At 40.5% G+C, this 23,371-nt stretch overlaps 2 protein-coding genes across 3 annotated transcripts; one reads left to right on the top strand and one right to left on the bottom strand.

Annotated features, from left to right (window-relative positions):
• Window positions 1-635: 635 nt before the first annotated feature.
• On the bottom strand, window positions 636-3,700 carry LOC125767049 (nascent polypeptide-associated complex subunit alpha, muscle-specific form-like). 2 transcript variants are annotated; one of them, XM_049433293.1, is made up of 4 exons: window positions 3,038-3,700; window positions 1,680-2,011; window positions 1,404-1,606; window positions 636-1,265 (listed from the first exon to the last, which is right to left on the bottom strand). In XM_049433293.1, the coding sequence occupies exons 1-4, from the start codon at window positions 3,056-3,058 to the stop codon at window positions 772-774; spliced, it is 1,050 nt and encodes a 349-aa protein (XP_049289250.1). In that variant the 5' UTR covers window positions 3,059-3,700; the 3' UTR covers window positions 636-771. The 2 variants fall into 2 exon arrangements, with proteins under 2 accessions (XP_049289250.1, XP_049289249.1); XM_049433292.1 differs by having other exon boundaries at window positions 636-1,606.
• A 9,127-nt stretch (window positions 3,701-12,827) lies between these two features.
• LOC125767040 (proteoglycan 4-like) lies at window positions 12,828-20,266 on the top strand. Its single transcript, XM_049433274.1, has 4 exons — window positions 12,828-14,291; window positions 16,542-16,873; window positions 19,011-19,657; window positions 19,740-20,266. The coding sequence occupies exons 1-4, from the start codon at window positions 14,271-14,273 to the stop codon at window positions 20,030-20,032; spliced, it is 1,293 nt and encodes a 430-aa protein (XP_049289231.1). The 5' UTR covers window positions 12,828-14,270; the 3' UTR covers window positions 20,033-20,266.
• The last annotated feature ends 3,105 nt before the right edge of the window (window positions 20,267-23,371 follow it).

Genomic DNA, 23,371 nt, shown 5'->3' with positions numbered 1-23,371 from the left:
AGATAGATAGATAGTGCAATACAATTCATACAAGACCACATAGGTTGCGATCCGGATATCAAAGACACCGCCAGAATACGACTTGCGGTGCCAACGACCTGCATTGGTTTTATTGCATTGACATTTGAATAATCAGAATTGTTAGCACTGTTAGAACTGTTATTGCAGGAGCTAGAATTGAAACATCCTGGATTACAATCTTGATCTGGGACGGGATTAAAACATCGAAAACGGACGATAAAAAATGAGCCATCGCGTCAGTGTCATTGGGAGGTAGGAAGGTTATAAAAGAAGAAGTTAGCTGCTTTTCTTTTCTTTACAATTATGTTGGTAACAATAATATTCAACGGTCGATTCGGTCGTGGTAGCGGGCTTCTTGCATTTGATCATAGAGGGCGCTACAATCATCGATTGGGTAGCGCAGCGTTCAATTTCTCGTCTTAGTCAAATTTCTGGCAATTGATTTTACAAGTAAACGATTGTTAAAATAAGTCTACACGCTGATACATGTCATCTGAATTTACTATTAATAGTTTGTGTTTTATTAAGTGGAAACAAAATTACCACATTTGAAGAAGATGAAGATAGAAAAAATCGCGAACTGTTAAATTTCTTTCAAATATTCTGCTCTTAAAGACAAATGCTCTAAAATGTATGTCCTTTTTATTGTCGAAAATTTTACAAAGCACGCCGGGTGCAGCTAATCGTTAAACCACATGAGCATTTTATTCGATTTCACATAGGCTTTATGCCTTTCGTCATCTTACTGACTTACTTGCCGCACTGTTGCGGAACTGTCGGGAACACAAACTTGGACGAACTTGCATCCACACCGTCCGGTAGTCCATCGCTTAGCATCACCGGGAAATAGGCAAACTTGGTTCCATTACCACCTGACCCATTCTTCGGCTTCTGCGCCAGTGTATCGAGCAATGTCTTCAACTGATCCTTAATGGCCTTCAGTTCGTCCTTCAGCTCATCGCACACTTTTGAGCAGGTCGCATTGGATGGAGGTGGTACAACCGTTTTACACTTAATAGAAGACTCGGGAACCCTGGGCTCTTTAGTGTTTGGTGGTGGCGGTGTTGGTGGTGTTGGCGGATTTGGCGGTAACGGAGATGGCGGTGACGGTGTTACCGGTGGAGAAGGTGTTGGCCAATTTGGCGGTTTCCGAATTGGCGGTGACGGTGTTGGTGGTTTGAAAGGTGTTTTCGGTGGGGAAGGTGTTTTCGGTGGGGAAGGTGTTTCCGGTGGGGAAGGTGTTGGTGGTGGGGAAGGTGTTTTCGGTGGGGAAGGTGTTTTCGGTGGGGAAGGTGTTGGCGGTGGGGAAGGTGTTTTCGGTGGGGAAGGTGTTGGCGGTGGGGAAGGTGTTGGTGGTGGGGAAGGTGTTTCCGGTGGGGAAGGTGTTGGCGGTTCTATTGGTGGGGGAGGTGATGGCCGATTTGGCGGATTCCGAGTTGGCGGTGACGGTGTTGGCGGTGTCGGTGGGGTAGGTTGTAAGGATATCAGTACATCATTATCCGTCAACGCTTGTTTACAGGCTGGTGGAAAGAACAGATCCTTCCACTCGACGTTCTTTTCTTGCGATGCTTTATAGAGATTGTTGCTGAAGAAGTGAACAATATGTTAAGATCGTTCCAAGTCTGTTTACTGTATATATTATCCTTTTTTACACTTACATGCTACCCTCGAGACGCGAGATGTAGATCTTGGTGGTGGTATTCGGAGGCACGACACGATATCCTTTAAGATCCGATACATAGTGTACGAGATGAGGCTTACCGTCCGGATCGACGAACCCATAGCAACCGTACGTCACATCATCCGCATCCTTGACTTTGTGCTGGAAATGATTATCCTGTTTCTTCTCCACGTTGAGTCCATACACGAACGATCCTTGTGGTAGTCGTCCGCTCAAGTACGAGTTGGAGTTCTTCTCCACGGCGATCTTCACGTCGATACCCTGGTCACCGTAGTGAAGTGCTTTCACTAGCACAACCACTGTTGACATCTGCATAAGCGTGAAAAGCGTGAAAAAGGAACAAATTGTGTGACAATATGAATTATAACGCAAATTCCGTTTTGTACTGTGAACAGTTGCATTGTTTCACAAGCCTTGACAAGGATCTTTTGGATATCTTATCTGCTTCAATCGGCCGGTTAAACTGTAGCATACAAACAAAATTTCACACTACATTGGTTGTGTTTTGTGTGAACTATTAGCATTATGTCCTCGAAGATTATATACGTATTTAATATGATCGTGTTTCGCAATGGAAATGATGGAGGAGCCCAGTAGCTTGTAGAATATAATTTTACTTTCTCTCTTTATCATGTGGCTTTAACAAAAAGATTGATTTTATCTAAGGATTATGAACGGTTTATTTTGACATATGTCGTTGGATGCTTTAAAGTTTATTCGAAATGCATTAACATTCACATTTGCAAAATTCATAGAGCGTAACATTTTGCGTTACTTTCTATTGCTCACCAACTGTGAGATACGAAGGACTTTTCTTAAGTGAAATACAGCGCGCAAAACAGCTATATGAACGACTTGCGCATGGCGATAAGTTTTGCGTTCTGGAAATTGGATAGCTTTTTTCGTATATTTTTAGCAGATATTCCTTGATTTTTGCAAAAAGAAGGAAATATTTTCTAACATATTAACCACAAATCATCACTTTAGTGAACTATTCTAAAATTGAAAAGTGAAGAAAAAATAAAACAAAGCGCATGTCTTATATCCTTTAGCTTCGACGCATTTTTAGCATAATTGGTGCAAGTTAAAAACTGCAAAAAAACTCAACAACAAAAAAACACACACAGACACAAACACACACACTGAAAACACGAACTTCATTTTTTTAATTCGGCTTAATTCACTTTTTTCATCTTTGGTGAAAGAAAAAAACTCTGTCGCATACACTTTGGTGTACAATTTCGGGTTTCTTTGGCATAATTTATAAGCAGCCACAGGACAGGACTTGACATGGGGTTTCAATCTGATACTAGCTTGGGACCGTACCCAACTTACCAACACTAAATATTTTATCATTTTGATAAATTATCACAAAACAAAAACTCAAATGTTGTATTACACCATGTAGATCAATGTACACTTAACGCCACAAACATCACTATTGATCACAGCTTGTTCTACTTTTTATTCGTATATTCCACTCTAAAATCGACTTGGTGCGACACGTCACTTGAGCTGATACTCGAATAGGAACTTGTTTCGCGATAGTTCGTAGTATGCTTTTCTGAATTTCGCTGCAGATATCCTTCTGCCCGTCGTGCTCAATCGACACTGCGCCCCGGTACGGTTGGACTTCCGTCTGCGCGTTTCGATTTTAACCGCGTTACTCAACTTCTGGCAGAGAACTGTTGCTGATCGGTGCCGTGTCGGATGGTCTTATTTAAACGACTTATCTTGCCGATCGGGTTAACTGCGTTCGCCAACGAACCAACGTTAAACATATGCAATCCCACTCTCGCTCGCTTGATATATTCGTCCGAGCATTATCTATCGTGGACAAAACTCATCTTCTTTTTTATTCATTTAAAACGATCTGACAGTAGTTCTAAAACCCACCTTCTATTCGCAAAACAAAACCAAACAAACAAAAGGAGACAAACATGAAAGCGAAAACTTGTTTTATCTTTAAGGAAAGAAGGAAAAAAACTCATCTAATGCTTACCATTTGTCTTATGGCGCTGAGTTTTCATTAAATCTTACCGGTCACTTGCTATTTTGATGATTTTTGGCCGTTTTTTGTTTTGCACGATCTTCGTTTTACATTTGCTCTTATCGTTCCTTACTTAACGTACCGGTACGATGCGGTGGAATTCTTATGGTTTTTAATCTTATGGTTTTAAAGGCCGCCACAACGCCGGCGTCAAACTGTCGCATATTTTACAAATAGCAAATTTCGATTTGGAAATGTTCCTGTTTTATGCGTTCAGGAAACAGGACGAAAAGAATACGGTAGGCATATAGTTGGTATTAACGCGCACATATTCTTTAGTCTATACTTATTCTTGGCGAGAGTGTCTAAAAATGGACAACTGGCCGAAAAGGTGTGCAGGGAAATTCTGGAAAGGCAACATACCGGATGCTTCGATTTTTGCACAAAAATATATGTGAATTAATTAGAGGTGGATGGTGTTAAACCAATGTTGAACGGGTTTGCATTTCCGTTCCTGACTAGAACATGTTTTTATACAAGGCACACACTGTCTGAACTGCAGCAGCTGCCAATTAATCACGAGTGAGTAGAAGGTGTAGAACTACATACGACTGGAAAAACAGCAGAATCTTCCAGCAGTGTTACATTGAAGAGTCGTACGAATTAATTAACGCATCTGTCTTGGTCGGAGCAGACACTTAAGTTCTACAGGATGTTGAACACGACACGGTTACACTTGTAAGATTGCTATTTATCAAATTGCGTGTAACGATATCCACAACGCTACTGAGCCCTAGCAGTATTTGTATGAAGTTAACAGGGCCATCAAACAGCTAAAATGTAGACAGAAGATGTGCCAAAAGTCAGCAGATCCAATCATCTTATGGAGCAGTATGGATTTCTTGATAAGTAAGTGTCAGCACCTACATTGATGCGGTGTGCTATCGGAACCGTGCCGGGAACTAATGCAAGAGGACCTAAACTTCTGGTTTCTGTTCATCTTATCTCTGAAACGTGTCACGATTTTCAATTGTTTCACCGATTGAATTCTTGACTCCAAGGATGACACCGATGTTTTCAAGCATTTAGCAATGGTGGTGTGCGGAATATACACTCGACTAAAACTTGAGTCCTTAAGGATTAGATCGAGGATAAAAAAAAGTACCTTCTTGCTGGAAGTTCTGAATTCCCCTGAAAAGAAGGGTATCTAAGCGTTCAGTTGCATTGTTACGATCATTGTTGCATGGACTGTGTAGAAGGAGATTGAAGTTAGCTGAACGTTTTGCTGAAAAACACAGCTTGTCCAGTGGAGCTCAAATTACGAGCTCTGCTGCAGCTGTGGATGGAGCAGTACAATTTTCAACCGTGTTTTGTGGATACGGTTTGATAACCTGACCATGGAGTGCTAAACTGGGAAGAAACCAGAAAGAAAAAATCTTTACATCACTATTAATAAATGCATTATTCACCGGGCCGATTTCACGAGCCATCTACGCATTAGCGCATCTGAGCGTTTGAGTAATAACCCCAAACGAACGCCCCCGACGAAGTATGACATCAGTAATTCGAAAGCTAACATTTTGACAGACTTGGCCTCAACATTTATACCAACCATAACTGCAGGAGGTGAGCATTTTCACCAAGAAATCACTGCAAGAGATGAGATGTTTAGAGATAAATATTTCAGTAAAGAACACCAATCGTCCGAATGAGGGTAAGATGTGGCCATTAGAACTTTCTAGACCGAACTTTGAACACAAGATCGAATCCAAAAGTTTTGAAACCAAAAAGGAAGATCGTGAAAAATATTTATAAAACCAATATTCAAATATCGAATATACGAAGTCAATCAATTTGCAGGTCTTTGAGTATTTCTGGTTAGAAAATTAAAGAACATTTGTGAAAACGTGTTCGAAATTGGATCATATGCGATTACTTGTCTTGTTGATTAGTTTTTAATTCTCTCTCTGTCCTTGGCTTAACGACTTCCAAGGTCATGTTGGCCATTTCTGGCTTACTAGACTTGTTTTTACCACATTGCCGTATAGTCAGTCCTTGCTACGGGGGAAACGTTTCGGATAGTATAATATTTGATTCGCGATTCTGTCGGGTAAAGCCGAATTTCTTTTTCATTATTTTACTTATTTATGAAAGTTGAAAAATGTGAAACAATATGAGTTGAAGAAATGGCTGTTTTTAAAACTATTAAACTCCCTTTCAAGAAATGTTGTTCATGTGGTTTTTGTATGGCGCTCATTAGTAGAAAATCAAATAAAGAATTGAAAAAAATTTCTTGCAAAATAATAATAAACTAGACACGTTTCAAAAAGCTGGTAGAAATGCATTAACTATGCATTTCGTTGCTAATTAATTCAAAGTCGTTCAATTTGATTATGTGAGCGCCCGACGTTCCAGTAGTTTTTGCATAAATTCGCTTCTATTTTACCAGAACTAAGAACATGTTTTTGATTGCATGCCTCCAGTTCTGTATTGTAGCCTTGTTATGTTGTTATGGATTCCGGATCTAAAATTTGTGGCATCATCCTGAACCAGTTCCTCATGTTTATTTTATTTACTTGTTTTTTTTTGGCAAAAGCGTGCATCCCTTTCAAACTGCAAGCTACTTGGGTAAGAAGAAAAAAGAAGATTTCTTTCCTTTTGTAGATTTAACGCTACGGCATGCTATTTTCGTCGAGCTGTGATCTGAAACCATAAAAAGCAACTTACGAGCTCCAATGGAAAGGATAAAACAGCGATTGAGCAAAGAGTGAACGATCGAAAGTGTTCCGCGTGAAAGGATGCTGCTGGAACCATTTGTCTCGTACTCGGTTTTAAATTAGAATGAATGTGGCTTGATTTTTTTTGAATTGGCCTTTTATTTTCATACCAAACATCCCTCGTTTTACGATATGTTATCAATTTAAACTAGTTCGATTGCAGAAGTTGTGTTGGGTTTCTCGTTTGCGATGATCCCATAACCGGAAAGCCGTCCATCCTGCACGGGCGAAACTGCCGAAGGCCTTTATTAATATTCATTTCTAACGGCGACGCCAAGGGGTTGAGCTTGCGCTTGTGGCTAATTTGGCTTGACGCACACGATTGCGTACTACTGTGCGGTGCGTTCTAGCTCTAGTGTGTTAGATGTGCCAGAACAGAAAACGACACCGGTTTTCTCTGGTGCCATCTTGCTGATGGTTTACGTTTTGCTAGCTACCAAGGTTTTTTTTAAGTAGTCAAACGCGGCCTTATTCTAGGTTCGGTCAGCTGAATGGTGGGCTAATGTTTGACAACCTATTAACCGACATCCTTGAGAACGGAATGGTGGAAACGACAAGATATATTAGCATCGAAATGCTTCGGGAAATGGTATAACAATAAAATACATTTTCCTCTAATGACATACGAACGACACGGACGCGAACGGTGAGTTATATACCATCGTTCGATTAAGCTCACAATTTACGTGTTTGACGTTTGTAAAGGTTCACAAAACACTTCGTAGCGATTCGTATGCTTGATATTTTCATTTTGTAAATCTACATATTTTCAATGGTTTATAAGTTGATAGCAATGTTTTGACCGTTTTAATAGTTTTGAATAGGTTCTGTATTAGGGAATTGAGCAATCTCAATTTGTTGTAATGTTTATTTTCTGTAATGTTTTTGTACTGTGCAAATGAACATGCTTTTGCTAGGAAAATGTCGATTAAATTTATTTCTACAATAATACGTTAATTCTTGGGATCAATCCGGTGATGTATGTGATAAAAGGCTCCGGTACGTCGTAAAAATAAGTCTAGTAAGCCAATAAATGACCTTAGAGGTCGTTAAGCCAAGCCGAAGATTTCAATCACAAGTCACAAAGAAAATATTCACACTTAACTACATTGCATGGCATACGAAATGATGAATAGAGAATCAATAGAATTGGAAAAAACAATTTAAAACAAATTGTTTATCGTTTAAAATTTTTAAATCATGAAAGCAAATTAAAATGGCTTTAAAATGAGTTTAACATAAAATAAAAAAATCCTTTTCATCGTCCCGGATCAATATCAAATATTGATATTGATATTGTTACGGAATACGGTACGGAAGTTCTGCGGTTGGAAATCTCATAGTTGAACAAAAAAATGCTCTTTATACAAATGTAAACCTTTCCCTAATACTTTTTGCTAGAGCTTTTAGTTGCGATGATGTTTTAAAGTTTATGTTAGTTTATATGCTTTCTATTTTATCTTATGAATTCGAGCAGTTTTGTAGTAATTATAAAATCTCTCAGAAAATCTCCAGTAGAAGCTATTTGGAACGAGTAACAATACAAAACGTTTTTGTGACGTCATTTAGATTGAATACTTTTAAAGCGTTTCATTTAACGATCTTTAAGGCCTTTTAATTATCTGGCAACATGGTAAAAATGATGTTTTTGGATGTTAAGTATGATTATGATTAATTTTTTGCTAATTCTTATTAAGGAAAGGAAGCATATTATTTAATGTAACCAGTGATTAAATTTAAATATTAAATTGAAATTAAAATGTATGATTAATTAATCAATTTATGAATTTTTAATTCATTTCAAAACAGAGAATGAATTCTAGCCAATCGATGCTCGTTTGTAATTAACCTATTTTTCGGCCTACAGCGGACCGCGTATAAAAATATCCCTAGGACTGTAGTTTGGTTTGTTCGCGGTTGGTTCAGTTCATTCATATCGGTGTACTATCCCATACGTTCCTCATTTTTATCTAAGCATAAGAATGCTTTTGTTGTTCGCATGAATAGCATTTGATGGGATTAATTTGTATCTCGTTTGCCTAACAAGTTCTGCGCGTAGAAAAGAATCCTAAATTATGATTATGATTGTTCTGATTACAAAGGGGAAAAAAAGGAAGAAAAAAAAACATGAGGAAACAAATTAATTGAGCATATCCCACGGTTTCAGATCGGCGTTAGAACTGTCCGCACACACAATCACTAAAACCGCGTTAAAGTGACTGAAATTAATTGTGTTTTTTCGTCACCGTGCGATATCGTCGATAATTCCATCTTAACTGCAACTTTTATGGTCCTCTCATTTGTCTGAGAGACTTTTAGTTTAGCATTTAGAGGAAGAAAACAACCGGTGGTGGACTGCAAAATATTCTTATGATGACCGGTTTCGGTAGAACACTTCGGGAACGCGGATCTAATGCGTATCGAACGTTGCAAATCTTCGATCACAATCTGACCCCATACCAGCAGCATAGGTCGCACAGTGGCCATTAACGGTGCCTTGCGATGAGATGATGGTCTGTAAAAGCTGTGTTTTAGAGATTTAAGCTACGTGAAAATCTTGAAAAATTTATATTTAGCTTTTTAAGCCGAGAACTTTTATTTTACATTTCTTATATTGTGTACAACGACGAGAATGCAATAAATAAAATTTTGAGCACAAACTACCTTTTTGAATAATAACCAGATATTATGAGTTGCGCAAATTTTAATTCCTTTATATGACTGACTATCCTGGTTCGGGAAATTAATGTCAACGAAACCAAGACAGCGCAGACCAACAACTTTTGAGTTATGGGTCGGCACGGTGGTGTATGTGATACACGGAACAGGTCCATACGGCAGGATTGGCAGGATCAAATCCCATCCGGACCGTCTCCCCGCAGCAAGGAGTATCCTACTACATGGTTAAAATAGGTCTTGGTACGACCGGACCGTTCTTACGAAGTAAAAAAACATCTCTTGAAGTTGTACAAGAAGAAGAGATGATTTTAATAATGATATCGCTAAGAAGTCTATGTCTGTAATCCAAGAGTAGTATCTCACTGGTCTATCGAGTTGTGTGGTACATAGGGACTTTTTTGTAGGAATGAATCAAGAGTTCAACCAAACTTCAAACATTTATTTTTGGTGAGTTCCAATGCGCGTTTTCCAGGTTTTTGTAAGATTTCATAGATTTTTTTTACATAACACATCTATTTCACTTTATAATCTTTTTTTTTTGCTCGGTTAGAACGGCCTGGCCGTATCAAGACTTATATCGCTTTGTAATCTATTAAAACCTATAATAATTCTCTATCTTTTAGATGTTGTTTAGTTTTTATAAAAAATGTTTTTTATCTGATTTATTACCGAGCAATGGTTATATGAGAGAAAACTTCTCATATATCCACACCACAGCCTAAGCGACTAGCGTACAATTTGAAACGACCCTGTCTTATGCCTACGATTAGTATTTCAGCTTTCGGTCCAATGTTTTCCACCCTGGCGCGTATCTTATCATCGTTAGCTGGTAGATTTTTACGGGAAGTTCTAAAATCGATCCAATGCGCGTCTCGTGCTTCATCTTGATATGGGTTAAGGCTAATTTTTGCTACGATTCAGTCTCCGGATGCTTAGTAGGGTAAAAAGGAACGAGAAAAAAAATTCCAAATAAAGAATATCACCCGCGTTCAGACGGCGTTGCGGTTAGATATGTGCGACCATATCGCATTCTTTTCGCAAATGAGTTTCCTCTGTGATATCAACCATGGGTTTGTTCTTGGGACCCGGGTCGAGATAAAAAATAAAACCAAGCTCCAAAACAACCCGGGCAACCTTATTTTTGGTGGGCAAGCTTTATTTATGTATCTTTTTAATTTTCTCTCCCTCTTTAGCATTGGTCGGATGCGAGGATGTATGAGTTGTCTGTTTCCATTTTCCCCGCATTCGGCGGAACCTTCCCTTACTGGCGCAGCACGTCAGGATGCGGATACCTTCGGTTCCTGCGAGAAGAGTTATTTAGCGAATCGGATCAGAGCTGGAAACGCGACACGGGACCTGCATAAGTAGATCCGGTTCAATGTTCTGAGTCTGTTCGTTATTTCACCGGCAAAGCATACGACCATTTCGCTGCTAATGGTAAGGATGAGTCAATCGGCAACTACAGCAACAGCTTCATCCCACGCATACAATACCCATCATCCGTTGTGCTTTATGCTCGGTATGTAAGCGGTATTCCGTCATCGAACGGATGAGATGCGTTTCAAACCTCAATTCCTCCGCCCCTCATCAAAATCTTCACTCTCCTTAGAGGGGGTTGGACGGAATTCGGCAAGATAGCGTAAAGGCTGGTAGCACACATTTGGTGGTGTTAATGAAAACTTTTTAGAGGAATTTCGTGAAGCTCGCGATAACAGCTGGGATGGCAAGGACGGCCAACGCTACTGACTTAGGGCTGCCACAGGGTGAAGGTTGTCGTCGTGAAATTTGAGCAACGAATTAAGATACGCTATATTTGGGGTCGTACTAAATGGGGCCAGACGGTGTTAGTACCGGTTTCGAATGTGTTGTTTTCGTGTTCGGTATTAGCATGAATAGAAAATGAGCAACTAAATCGTGTTCTTGGATTGACATAAAATAATCATGGCGCATGCAGCGTGTTAATGACCTTCGGTTGGTCGGGAATGATTGCACACAGATTAACATATGTGATAAAGATTTTATAAAGCGATTGCAAACGGAACTATTACAGATTAACCTTTATGAACAGACAAATTTTGTTCGTTTTAACGAACTTTATCTTTTCCATGGTTTTAATTGATTGTAGTTAACATTTATAGTGTGCCAGGCGCTTAATAAAAGACGCTTTTTCAAAATAACCATGACTCAGCTGTCTGCTATGTGTGAGGCGCTGCTTCACGATCCGGTCCGGTAGAATCTTCGCTTATCCTTCGTTCACAATTATCGAGCATCGGTAAAATTCGCAACTGGTCGATCACGTTGCAAAAGATCGTAGGTTGTTCGCACTGGCCTTAACCTGTGCCGCTGATGGTTAAATGTCATCAGTTCAGACCACAGATGTGGTTCCTGGTGGTTGAGGCGCTATGCAAATAGCGCCACACTGATGGAGGGTGTTTAGAATGAAACGGACAAGAAATGAAACGATCTGGAATAGATGACGGGATGTTGATCGGGCGGGTGGACATGATGTCTGCAAAGCAACAGCATTAGCATATTGATGAACGTGAGGGAGGCACATAAATTATAGCATATCAAGAAATAGAACAATCGGCTTTAACTATTTTACGATAGCGAGGATGAGGTTAGAATTGTTCGACTATTGATATATTTCTCTGATTGGTATGTCTTGTATGTGGGGGAATTTATTGGACAGCAATATGACATTTTGTTGACATTAGGAAATAGTGCCAGATATTTCAATCTTTCCTGATATCGTCAATGGGTTCATTTACCTATTTCATTTCATTCTCACTTTCTCGAGAAGAGTGCTGTTGTTTTCTAATTGGTCTTTTAGGCAACTTCGCAATGAGTGACTTTGGTACAGGAGAGATAGTAGATAGCGGGTACGCAATAAGTTTGAGGAGTTTTTAGCTCAGTTCTCAAGATTTAAAACTAATTTTGATGAGCAGTCCTGACATGTGACACCTAGGTATGGCCAAATGTCATATAAAAGTATTCTATTTCCACGGGTTGAAATAGTTCCGAGTGCCACAACTTTAAGCCATTTTCAACCAGTCCAAAAATAATACATTTTGTTTAAACTTGAAATCGATATTAGCACTTGATGCGAGTCAGTTTCCTGGTGAGCAACTCCATGTCCATGACTCCAAACTTGTTATGAATATCAAATTCTGGTTTGTTCATTATTTTTTTTATCAATCTTTAAGACATGGCTTTAAGACTGCTTAAGGTTGATAAATCCTTATATTCCAGAAGAAGATATTAATAGCTACAAATGCTTTGTTATGATCATGTCATGAAGATCACACCAAACTACCTGACCTATTACTTCCGTTAACACATTAAAATAAGATGCAGACAACAGAGGTATGGCGTAAATGCGTGTTCTGGAATTTGGGTTGCTCACAAACACTATCGAACGATGCATAATGGCGTCTGCGGAAAACACAACCAATCATTGGAAGCACACTGTTATTATTATGCAAATGCAGGATCACTTCACAGGATGAATCATCAAACAACGATTTTTGTTAGTAAATTCACACATAAATTCTCAACTCTTATAATCTGTATAAATAGCACTTTAATTTCATGACTTTATTGATCATAAAGGTCTGATTTATAGTTAAAATTGACTGTTTAGAAAACGTTTTCCTAAAACGAATCTGTATCTTTAAGGGTGTCCGCAAGTATTGCAAAAGACATTAAAAATTCACACACGCATTATAACATTAAAATGATGCTGAGTTGGGAGTATTCTTGAAATAAGTCTAGCCTTAAAGGTAGACACGTAATAATCCATGACCGATAATTGATTTCACTTGTAGTTTGTTTAGCTGATTTGCTTACAGCAAACATTCTGCGCTTGTCGTGGGAGCTAGAGCAGCGACAACCAATTGAAACTTCAGTTTGCTACTTTACCATCGTTCTGGTAAACGTTTCAAATCCATATCAACAACTTGCTAATTAAATACCTTGGGATGTAAATCATGCCCCGGTTTTTCGATTACCTTTATAGCTACCAGAGCCACGAGACACACACACACACGCACACCCGGTACGACCATTGGTACACTTGCCCCGAAGGGCCCGTTTCGAATACCAAAAACAACCGAGGGAGGATGCAATTTGTCTCATAAATTAGTAATTCGAGCAACCAACCTCGACCCGTGTGATCTACGACTTGCATAAACACGCCGGAAGATGACGGAAGACAGTTCTATTAGCAGATGAGCTTCAAAAATAATTGGAAATCATCGTTCAAACCACCATCAGCGGGTGATACGCACAGTCCCGTTTACCCCGAGCATCTTCCACCATCGCCGTACGGTACGGTAAAGGAAAGATCTGGTTTTGGAGATGATCGTAAGCTTCGGCCATAAGTCGCACTCTTGGGGCGCCCTAGCCGCGTTCTGGTCCTCATCAAAAATGCAAAATATATATAAAACGATCACGACACGGCACAGCATATGTAAAACCATGTATGTGTGGAGAAGCGTGCGTTTTATCTTTTGTGTTCCCTTCTTTCGTTAGAAAAAAAAAAAAAAAATGAAGCATTCGCATCCTCCTGCCACGGTAGCAACGTAGGATCTTTTATCGAGTGTATTCTATGGGGTAAGTTTTTGGGCGTCTACCGATGCTGGTGAGGGTTTTTTTCTGGTGTTGTCACCTATTTAAAAGTGCTTCGAAACCATAGCCCGAACTTTAGTCGAACGCCGGCTGGTGGACTGAAAACGTTGTGCTGAGCACGCTCCGTAGAAAGTTCTGCCGAACTGGTACAGTCGGTACGGAAACCGGTATAGTACTGTAGGCTAGACGTTGGTCAGTGTATCGAGCATATACATAAATAATACAAGCGTCGTTTTTCACCGTGTCGTGTCGTGTTCAGAAGGATAAGGTGAATATAGTTACGAGCATCCTCCAGTGGACATTAGAGACCATTTTCGTTTGTTGTGCTGCCATTGCAAATTGTTGGACATTAATAACGAACGTGGAGGTCGTTTCGTGGGAAGAGCATTTTGCGAATAAAAAAAAATAAAGTTAGACCCGTCTATCTTGTTTCGCGAAACGATCCAAAGTGAAGCACCATATTTATCAGCATCAGCGACCGAAATCAGTGACTATGTGGAGCTTAACTATTGTGGTAAGTGAATAATGAAAGGATAGCTTAAGCGTCTTTTGTTTAATTGAATCAATGAATAATCGGCTTGGCGATTTCCTTACGGAAATTTAAAAAAGACCAATAAACAATGTAATACAATCTAACATAAATTAAATTCTTCGAATGGAAAGATACTTAAAATAAATTTACTATTACTTAGTTTGGAAAAACCTGCTTAAAAAATGCAATATAGTTCAATGTGATTTATTTTTTTCTGTATGTAGATGAGTTATTCAACAACTTATGCTGGATAATCCAGTGAAAAGTTTGATTAGATTTTGTAACACAGTTTGACTTTGCTAATATATTATTTGTTAATTTAATAGAAAAAAATAGAAATGGAAAAGAATACAGAATAGAATAGAAAAAAGGCAGAGGCTGATGCACATCCTAAACTCAAAATAATTAAATATTTTGTTCATTTACAGTCTTCATAAATATTTCAATGTTTGTTCCGTTCTAATGAACATTAACCTATTTCTGTTTTCGGATTTACTCTCGCATATACTAACTTATTCTAGCGTAATGATGGATTTTGAGTTTTTTTGTGGTTGTCAGTTTTTATTGCGATGGTATTTTCATTAGATTTCATCATATTGCACGCGTTCTGTTAAGCTCTAAAGTTTTTTTTAAAGATGTTTTTTGCAATATTGCAGCAGTGGTATATAAAATGCTCGTATGTTTAATACACGCAATTATCCGGAAGTGATTGGATGTGCTTCATATTTCTGCTCTACTAAATCGGATCAAATAAGTTGATCAAAAATAGGTTTTAGTCGTAATACATTCTAAAATTTTTTTTAACCAATTTTTGCGGCTTTTTTATTGAATACATTGAATTGAATATGTTTTTCAATTATTTTTTGTTTTTTCGGGTGATTGTGTATAGTTGGTGCATTTGATTGGTTTTTTTGTTTGATTTACCCGAAACGTTCAATGGTGGCCTTTAGCGGAGATTTATCCAAATTCTACGCGATTGATGAAAACTTCAAGCACTCTAAAAGGGGGGAAAACACAAAAAAAAGTTTCGTAAGGTTTGAAGGTTTTATTTCATTTCGATGTTCTATGATATTAAGAGATATTTACGATTTGCTTTATTTATCTCACTTCTAGTTAGATTTATGAGAAAAGTTTTTTTTTTGTAGTGAGCATCCAATCAATAATTGGGCACAGTGAAACTGAATAAAAAAGTGTGTGTTTTTTATTGAACTTGCTGAAGGGATAGAGGTTTGGAGCTAGTTCCATTTCCGAAGCACATCAATCATGTAGAAATTTTCCCTCTTATGAATAACATGCTAAAGCAATTTCCATGAAAAATCACCATCGGTATCCTACGGTGCAGGAAGAATTAAAAACCTACAATCAAACAGAAAGTTAATAAATGGGATCTATCATTTGAGGAATGGGTTTTGTTGGGTTACCAACAAAAAAAAGTGTAACGAATTTGCCATTACAGGTTCCCGCCACCACACACGACCGCATGGTTGTAACGGCGCCTAATTTATGCACAATACATCGAAGATGTTTCATTGCCGAAGTGATACCGATTCACATCCGCATATGACAGCGCTCATACATTGTCGTGTTTGGCACGGGACGATGTGGTCCGTTTAGGTTTCATCGTCGGAGGTTAGCATTCGCTTGCTTTCCAGCTCTAATGAGCCACAAAATCCGTGCGCCAGCTGTTGCGGCATTCGAAATTCGTTCACAATACTTTACATGGCCCGACCTTGATGACGGATTGCGTTTTGCTATCACACATGGCACAACGAAACCGGTCTCCGTATCTCGGACTTGGTTTTTGGTCGTTCGGTCGACCGTGGCCACCGGACTGATGTCACCAGGTGTCATCGCGAGCATTAAAAATTCTTGCTTCTGCTCAATTATGCATACCTGGCCGACCGGTGGTTCCACGCACAGGGTGACAAATACATGTATCATAACCATGGCATTTGAACATATGCATAGCACATTTTGTGATGCTACCATGCGTAGGCAGATGTCGTTCGGTGCGTGGGATTAGATTAGAGGCCCCCAATCGACGCCCCGGGATTGATCGTTGCTGCCAGCCGTATCGATTGGTAACGAACTTTGCCACGCTGAGCCTGTTGTCGGGTTATCGATAAATTGAAATCTGTTCGATGGCATTCCTAGTTGCCTAGCTCATCCGATACGTCTTAACGATGGTTCGGTTCATTGCGTTGCTCATTTCCTGCATCTTTCCCACCGTAGATTGTCCTTTGTGGCGTGTGCAGCGTGTTTGGGGCTGCACTGAACGACAACATCGACATCGATATCAAGGTCGACACGGATTCGAAGCTGTACCATCAGGGCAAAACGGTAGAAGGTTCGTTTAACTACGGTTACAATGTGCCACGGCGAAACTACAACCAGTACCAGCACAAGGTGAAGGGCCCGGACGGTGTGACGTACGGCTGTTACGGGTTTGTCGATCCAACGAACGGAACGCATCTCTACCATTACGTATCGGATCTGAAGGGCTACCGGGTGGTACCACCGAATCAGCCGACCAAGGTGTACACCGATCGGGTTGCAAACAGCGTGTAAGTATTGCCGTTTTTTTTAATAATCTCATTTCACTATTATAACATTTTCGATTTTTTACTTTGGTTGAGGATAAGAAAAAAAAAACTATAAAACAGAAAAAGGGTTTCGATTATTTGAATCTACTGGGAAAACTGAATCAAATATCAAATCCGAATGAAATCATCTAAATCAAGAAGATATTGCAATGTTTACATTTGAGAATTTCAACACGCACAGAAAGAGAAACTAATACGCAACATACTAATGAAATTCAAATATATTTATAACATACGTCAGTAGTTCACGAAAACGAGAAAATAGACACATTAGCAAAAAAAAGGCCAAAATGACCAACACAAGGTAAATAATAAGCTTAAAATAGATGACATCATTAGCGTAAAGTATTCCTTTTCGAAACATGAACTGCGATCGAATGACTATGAAAAACAAAAACGGAAAACGATAACGTAATGTAATAAAGATTGCGTGAATCGTGTTTTTAATAAGCATTCTAGAAGAATCCCCCAATTTGATCTCCAAGTTATTGGATGAGATTCACCGATTGAGAATTGGCTCTGAAAGTCCTCATGGAGGGGCATTGATGAGGCCTTCTCCAATGAATTCTTGACATTGAACAGCGAGGCCTGGTTAGTGGAAAAGTTGGCATTCTATGTCGCGCCTTACTTTCTGCTGAAAGCAACAACTTGTTCAAGAAACTGTGTGACCATATCTTTACTGTGTTCTGAAGGTTAAATAATTTTCCTTTTTGCTATAAGGACCTTCTTAGGGAATGTATTGTTGGAAACATCAATCCTTACTATAAGGAAATAGGGATGGGAAACAGAGAATAGGGATGTTTGAAGAATTGTTAAAGAAATTTTGAAGTATAAACTTCAAACGAAAACTTATATAATGTTTTGAAAATGTGCGGAAACCCCAATTAAGCTACAAAAGTTAAGTTCGGCAAATAATTCTCCAATATAGCACCGGAAAGATGAAAGACCGAAAAGAAGCCGCTAAACATGATGCCACGATTAGAGATACCCCGAGACTAGGCATGAAAAAAGCCAATTTGCTTATTAAATTAATAAGTAAAAGAAACATTCATGAACAGGAAGGCTGGGAGTAATTTTACAGCTACTGATATATTGATCGGTTCCATATTTACATCGGATATGACACTATAAGTTGTTTTTACGTAGATTGAATATATCAGATACCTAATCAAGATAGTGTACAGATTTTGTAGAGTGTTTTTTAAAAGATGTTTCTTTTTTATTTCTATTAAGGTGGAATTTAATTGTTTTGGCCATTGTTAGTAGTAACCTTTTGCCATTTATATGGTAAGTTCATCATACTATCAGTTTAAAATTGTTAGGGAGAGGGGTGGGTATTGGGAATTCTTGTTGCATATTTTAAAAGGCTTATTGATTATCCATTATTTTTCCCCAAAAGGGAGTAAAAAAGTGTCTTTTGTTTTGTTAGAGTATTTGAGGCATTTTCGGACACTGTACAGATAATTTAGCAGGGTTTTTAGCACGTTTTTTACTCGGCGGACGAAAAATAAAATTATGAAATTAACTCTTCAGGAAACATTTTGCCAGCTTTTTTAAAACGGCAGCTTTTATTAAAATACTCTCTTGATGGCCTATTGGAAAATCGAGGAATAACAAGTGATAGAACTTAATTGTTTTACTGAAGTTGTAGATTGTAATTTATTTATTTTATTTGAAAAGTTTGCGTAATTTAGGACAGGTGTGGATTTATTTGCTTCATCGTTATGATGCAAATCGATCCCAAGTATTTTGCTGTTTATTGAAATATTAAAACAAAAACCTAGGACTTTCTGAATGCGTTGATACTGTTATTTGACTATTTTAACTTTTAAAATCGTTTCCTTTGTCAAGAAAAACGATATTTGTCCGTAAAATGCATAGTGATTTCACTGGAGAAATCTTATTTTCAGAAATATTTTGTACGTTTGTATAGTGGTTAGAAATGTTTAGATGAAACCTGATGAAGTCATTTTCAGTCAAATTGCATTTACAACCCAACCAAGAAGGCATTAAATGAAACAATTTTGTACAAAATGCCCATCTATCGTACTGGTAAACGGAAACTCATCGCATAGCACTCCTTTTCGTACCATTGCAGGGCTAATATTTACGATTCCGTCGGTGAAACGTACGACTGGGAAAAGCTCTACTTCCCCGATGTGTGCCGAGTGCTGCAAAAGAGCAAAGAGGAACGTAACGAGCTATCTATCCCGAAAGGATTTCAAGTGAACGATGATGGTTCGGTTACACAAACGACAAAGAAACCGAAAACATCCGCACCAACAGCTCGAAAAACTGCGGCACCATCGACCGCAACACGACCACGACCAACGACCGCACGAACGATCACGGCGAAAGCAACTTCTTCCCGCACTACAACACGAGCGACTCCAACCCCTACTCGCCGTGCCGCTACCTCACCTACAACTGCCAAACCGGCTACCCCCAAAAAGGCCCCAACTACACCACCTCCAACGCCCAAGCCAACGCCAAAACAGACTACTCCGCGTACAACTACCATTCGACCAATCACAGATTCGTCCCGTCAGCAACAACAGCCACCAACTCCACGAGCTCCAGCACCGGCCCAGACGACACAGGCCAGAACGGCACCGAAGAACACCTTCAAACCGGAAAGCCTTCCGGCCCCAACTCCGAAACCCAGCGGTAACAAGTTCGGCAACAACCGGGACAACTTTGTCGGTTCACCGGCAACCAACACAGCGGAAACCCTGAAACCACCACGTAAGTGATCGCCGCAATTAAGTGCTTTGAATGTAGAATGTGATAACATATTTGCTTTTGTTTCTCATCACACCCTTATCAGAGGATTTGCAAGCGGTCGGTCAGGATATTTCCGAGCTGAAGTTTTTGCTACAGATGCTGCTGAAGTCAATCAACAGTTCGCCGAAGGCGGCACCTGACTGTGACGATGCTAGCTCGCTGGGTCCGGTAAATCCCGCCGCCAAGCAAGTATTTCTTCCGCTGGTCATTGTGGATATGTTGCCCGGTGCTAGAGGTTCCGTGACACAGGGTGCTCCTGGTGGACTGCCCGTCGGCAGTCAATTTGCCATCCCGTCGTTTGGTTACGGAGCGTCACGGTGTAATACCTGTGGTTAACCGGATAGTGGAAACTGTAATGTCGATGTTACTTTTAAGACTTTTAAATAAATAAGTGGAAAAGACATAAAGCAATTGTGTGGGGTTAAATCTGTTTCCGTTCTGTGTTATGTGTTTGAATGATGCTTGTGGATGTGGAAAATCTTTTTTCTTAAACAATCAACATATCATCTCTGTTTGTAAAGAAATATAGTTCGAGTTATCAAGATGTTATCAGTTCCCAATTGTAAATACTGTAATAAACAAAATATAAATGAATAGAAAAACGTCCTAAGCAACCGATAGAGCGAGAGAGAGAGAGAAAAAAGGAGAGAGAGAGAGAGAGAGAGAGGGAGAGAGAGAGAGGGGGGGGGAGAGAGAAAGAGAGACACACAGAGAGATACACAGACCGAAGTTATTTGGTAGTAGTCATCTCCATTTCTGCCTTTTCAAAATGCCTTTTCATCCTCTCGTCCCTCACCCTCTTTTGCAGCTTCTCCTCTTCCTTCCTCGGCCTTCACATCTTCCTTTGTCCTCACTTCCTCAACCTGGTTATTCTCTTCCTCTTTAATTTCACTCATTCCCATCGTTGTATTCTTTCATAAAATTCAAACAATAGATTGCATACATTCAGGCGTTCTCAACATCAACTCAAAGCAACTGTCGCCGACAGGGTCACTCCGTTAGAAGCGCACGCCGCGTGTGAGACATAAGAGCTGCATCGGCAGTCTGGGTGCAGTGGATGATCGAATTTCGCGCCCCAAACCGGTGCCGCGGTTTTCGCGGCGTCAACAATTTGGGTGCTACGATCAATCGCAGCCCAAAATGCTGGTGCATCGTTGATCGCACGCACCACGTACCTTGCCACGGCTTTGCATCGTCGGCAATTTGAGTGCCGTGCAACGATAAAATAAGCCAGCAACAGGTGGTGCGCGTATGGTAAACATTATCGTTAAGTAAGCAAAAATTTAGTATTTAAGAACGTTAATTTAACCAATAAAGGCAGTATGTCTAAAAGTACCCCGGTGTGGAGGCTTCAGATATTAGTGCTTGAGTCGGCGTGAACTGCGCCTGTCTCGAGAAGGTTTATCCGAAAACTCGCATAAACTACATGGTGGCTCCAGAGAGGAAAACTTCCTCACGCCTGAAACTCTCCCGCGGTGGTACCTTAAGAAAGACAAACTCCCTCGGGACGCGTCGACGACCAAGTTTCGCGCGCGTCAAACCGTGGTAACGGCCGTCATAGGCAACATAACGCCGACGAGCCACGAAAGGTCTAGCTCTTGTGCGATTAGTGCAACACCAGTTACAAGTGAACAGTGAAGTTCGTCAAGTGATATTGACGCTTAAAAGTCACATAGGTTCGTGACACGCAAGAAACTGTTCACTGAGAGGTGCCAGGAGCAAGAAGTGCCGAATAAAGTAAGTTGGGGGGATCAACCCAACGACATCATAGTGAGAAGTGTCAGCGACGAGCGGACAGCTCACAACGCCATCTGAAGCGAGGAGAACCAGATAGCGACGAGCGGACGGCTCACAACGCCATCTGAGGTGAGAAGAATAGGTCAGCGGTGAGCGGACGGCTCAACCTGCAGCGACCTCATAGTGAGAAGTGTGAGTCAGCGGTGAGCGGACGGCTCAACCCACGACGACCTCAAAAGTGCAAGACAGCGGTGAGCGGACGGCTCAATCAGTGACGATCTTGTGAAAAGTGCCTGAGCGGACGGCTCGACCCGCAACGTTCCAGAAGTGCGCAGTGTTAACGACGGTGAGCGGACGGCTCACGGTGAGGTGCTTTGAAGCGGAGGACGCCAATCTTGAGCGGACGGCTCAACCCGCAGCGTTCCAGAAGTGAGCAGTGTTAACGACGGTGAGCGGACGGCTCACGGTGAGGTGCGGGGGACGCCAATCCTGAGCGGACGGCTCAACCCGCAGCGTTCCAGAAGTGCGCAGTGTTTACGACGGCGAGCGGACGGCTCGCGGTGAGGTGCCTTGAAGCGGAGGTCGCCAGCCAATTGAGCGGACGGCTCAATCTACTCCCTGTAACGACGCACCGTTTGGACCTCACAGAACAAGCTATCCAGAGTAAGTAAAATGGATTACAAATATAAGAAAAACCCAAACGGGCACTGTAAGCTGTGTGTCAAAGAAGATGAACAGGGAAAAATGGCAGAATGCAAGGAGTGTGACAGATGGTTCCACTCAGCATGTCTTAATTTAAAAACGGTTCCTAGCAAGTTCACATGTCCAAAATGTGAACAAATGAAGTTAGAAAAGGAACAAGCTAGGCAAACTATAATGCAAACTGAACGCCTATTATCAGAGAAGATAGCAGCAGAAGAAAAAGAGAAGAAAGAAAAAGCAAAATACGAAAAGGAAATTGAACGGCTAGAAGAAATCATTAGGGCAGAGGAAATCTTAAATCAATCAGGGACAAGCCAACACGACGTTCACGAGCTGACTAAGAATGTCGATAAATTGGTAGATGCTTGGAGCCTCGGCCCAAGCTGTCGCAAGAATGCGTTACTGGAACTCCCAGAGTTCTACGGAAGCAGTAAGACCTGGCCAAGATTCAAACTGCTTTTTAAGGAAACCTCGAAGACGGGAAAATTGACAAATTTGCACAATCTAAGCCGGCTTCAAAAACACTTAAAGGGAGACGCCCTACGAGCAGTCAGCGGTCTATTGGTTAATCCAGAAAACGTCGACGCGATTCTCGACCGGTTGGATAAACTCTATGGCAGTCCAGCTAGCGTATATTCGGCGCTATTGAAGGACCTAATGGCAATTAAAGGAGCGTCCTTAGACAATCCAGTAACCATAATCGACTTTTCGAATGCATTATGTAACATGGTTGAAAACATGGCAATGCTAGGCCATGAGGAATATCTAATGGACCAAAGGCTCCTGCAAGATTTGGTAGCGAAGTTATCACCGGAACTGAGGAATGAATGGCTAAAAGAAGCATTGAAATCCGAATCGAAGGAGGCAAAAACGCTTACTCAATTTTCCAAATGGTTGAAACCAACCGAAGAACTAGCGATCGCCCTCCTTGCTTCGGAAGGAAATCAAAGATTGAAACCGGTGAAACTGAACTACCATCAAGCAAGGCCACGCGGGGAAAACAAAAGGGCATGTGCCGTCTGCGGTAGTCATCATAAAACTGTCGAGTGTCGCAAACTTTTAAGTATGCCTAATCAGGAAAGATGGAAGGTGTTTAAGGACAAGAATATATGTAGCAATTGCTGTGCATCAAATCATTCAGCGTACGATTGCCGCTCTGCCCCACAGTGCACAATTGCCGGCTGCGGTAAAAGGCATAACACCGTCCTACATCGGCATGACTCTTTCGGACAAACA

This window comes from Anopheles funestus, chromosome 3RL (assembly GCF_943734845.2).
Source record: "Anopheles funestus chromosome 3RL, idAnoFuneDA-416_04, whole genome shotgun sequence".
NCBI classification, from domain to species: domain Eukaryota; kingdom Metazoa; phylum Arthropoda; class Insecta; order Diptera; family Culicidae; genus Anopheles; species Anopheles funestus.
This window is presented reverse-complemented; position numbering and strand designations above follow the sequence as displayed.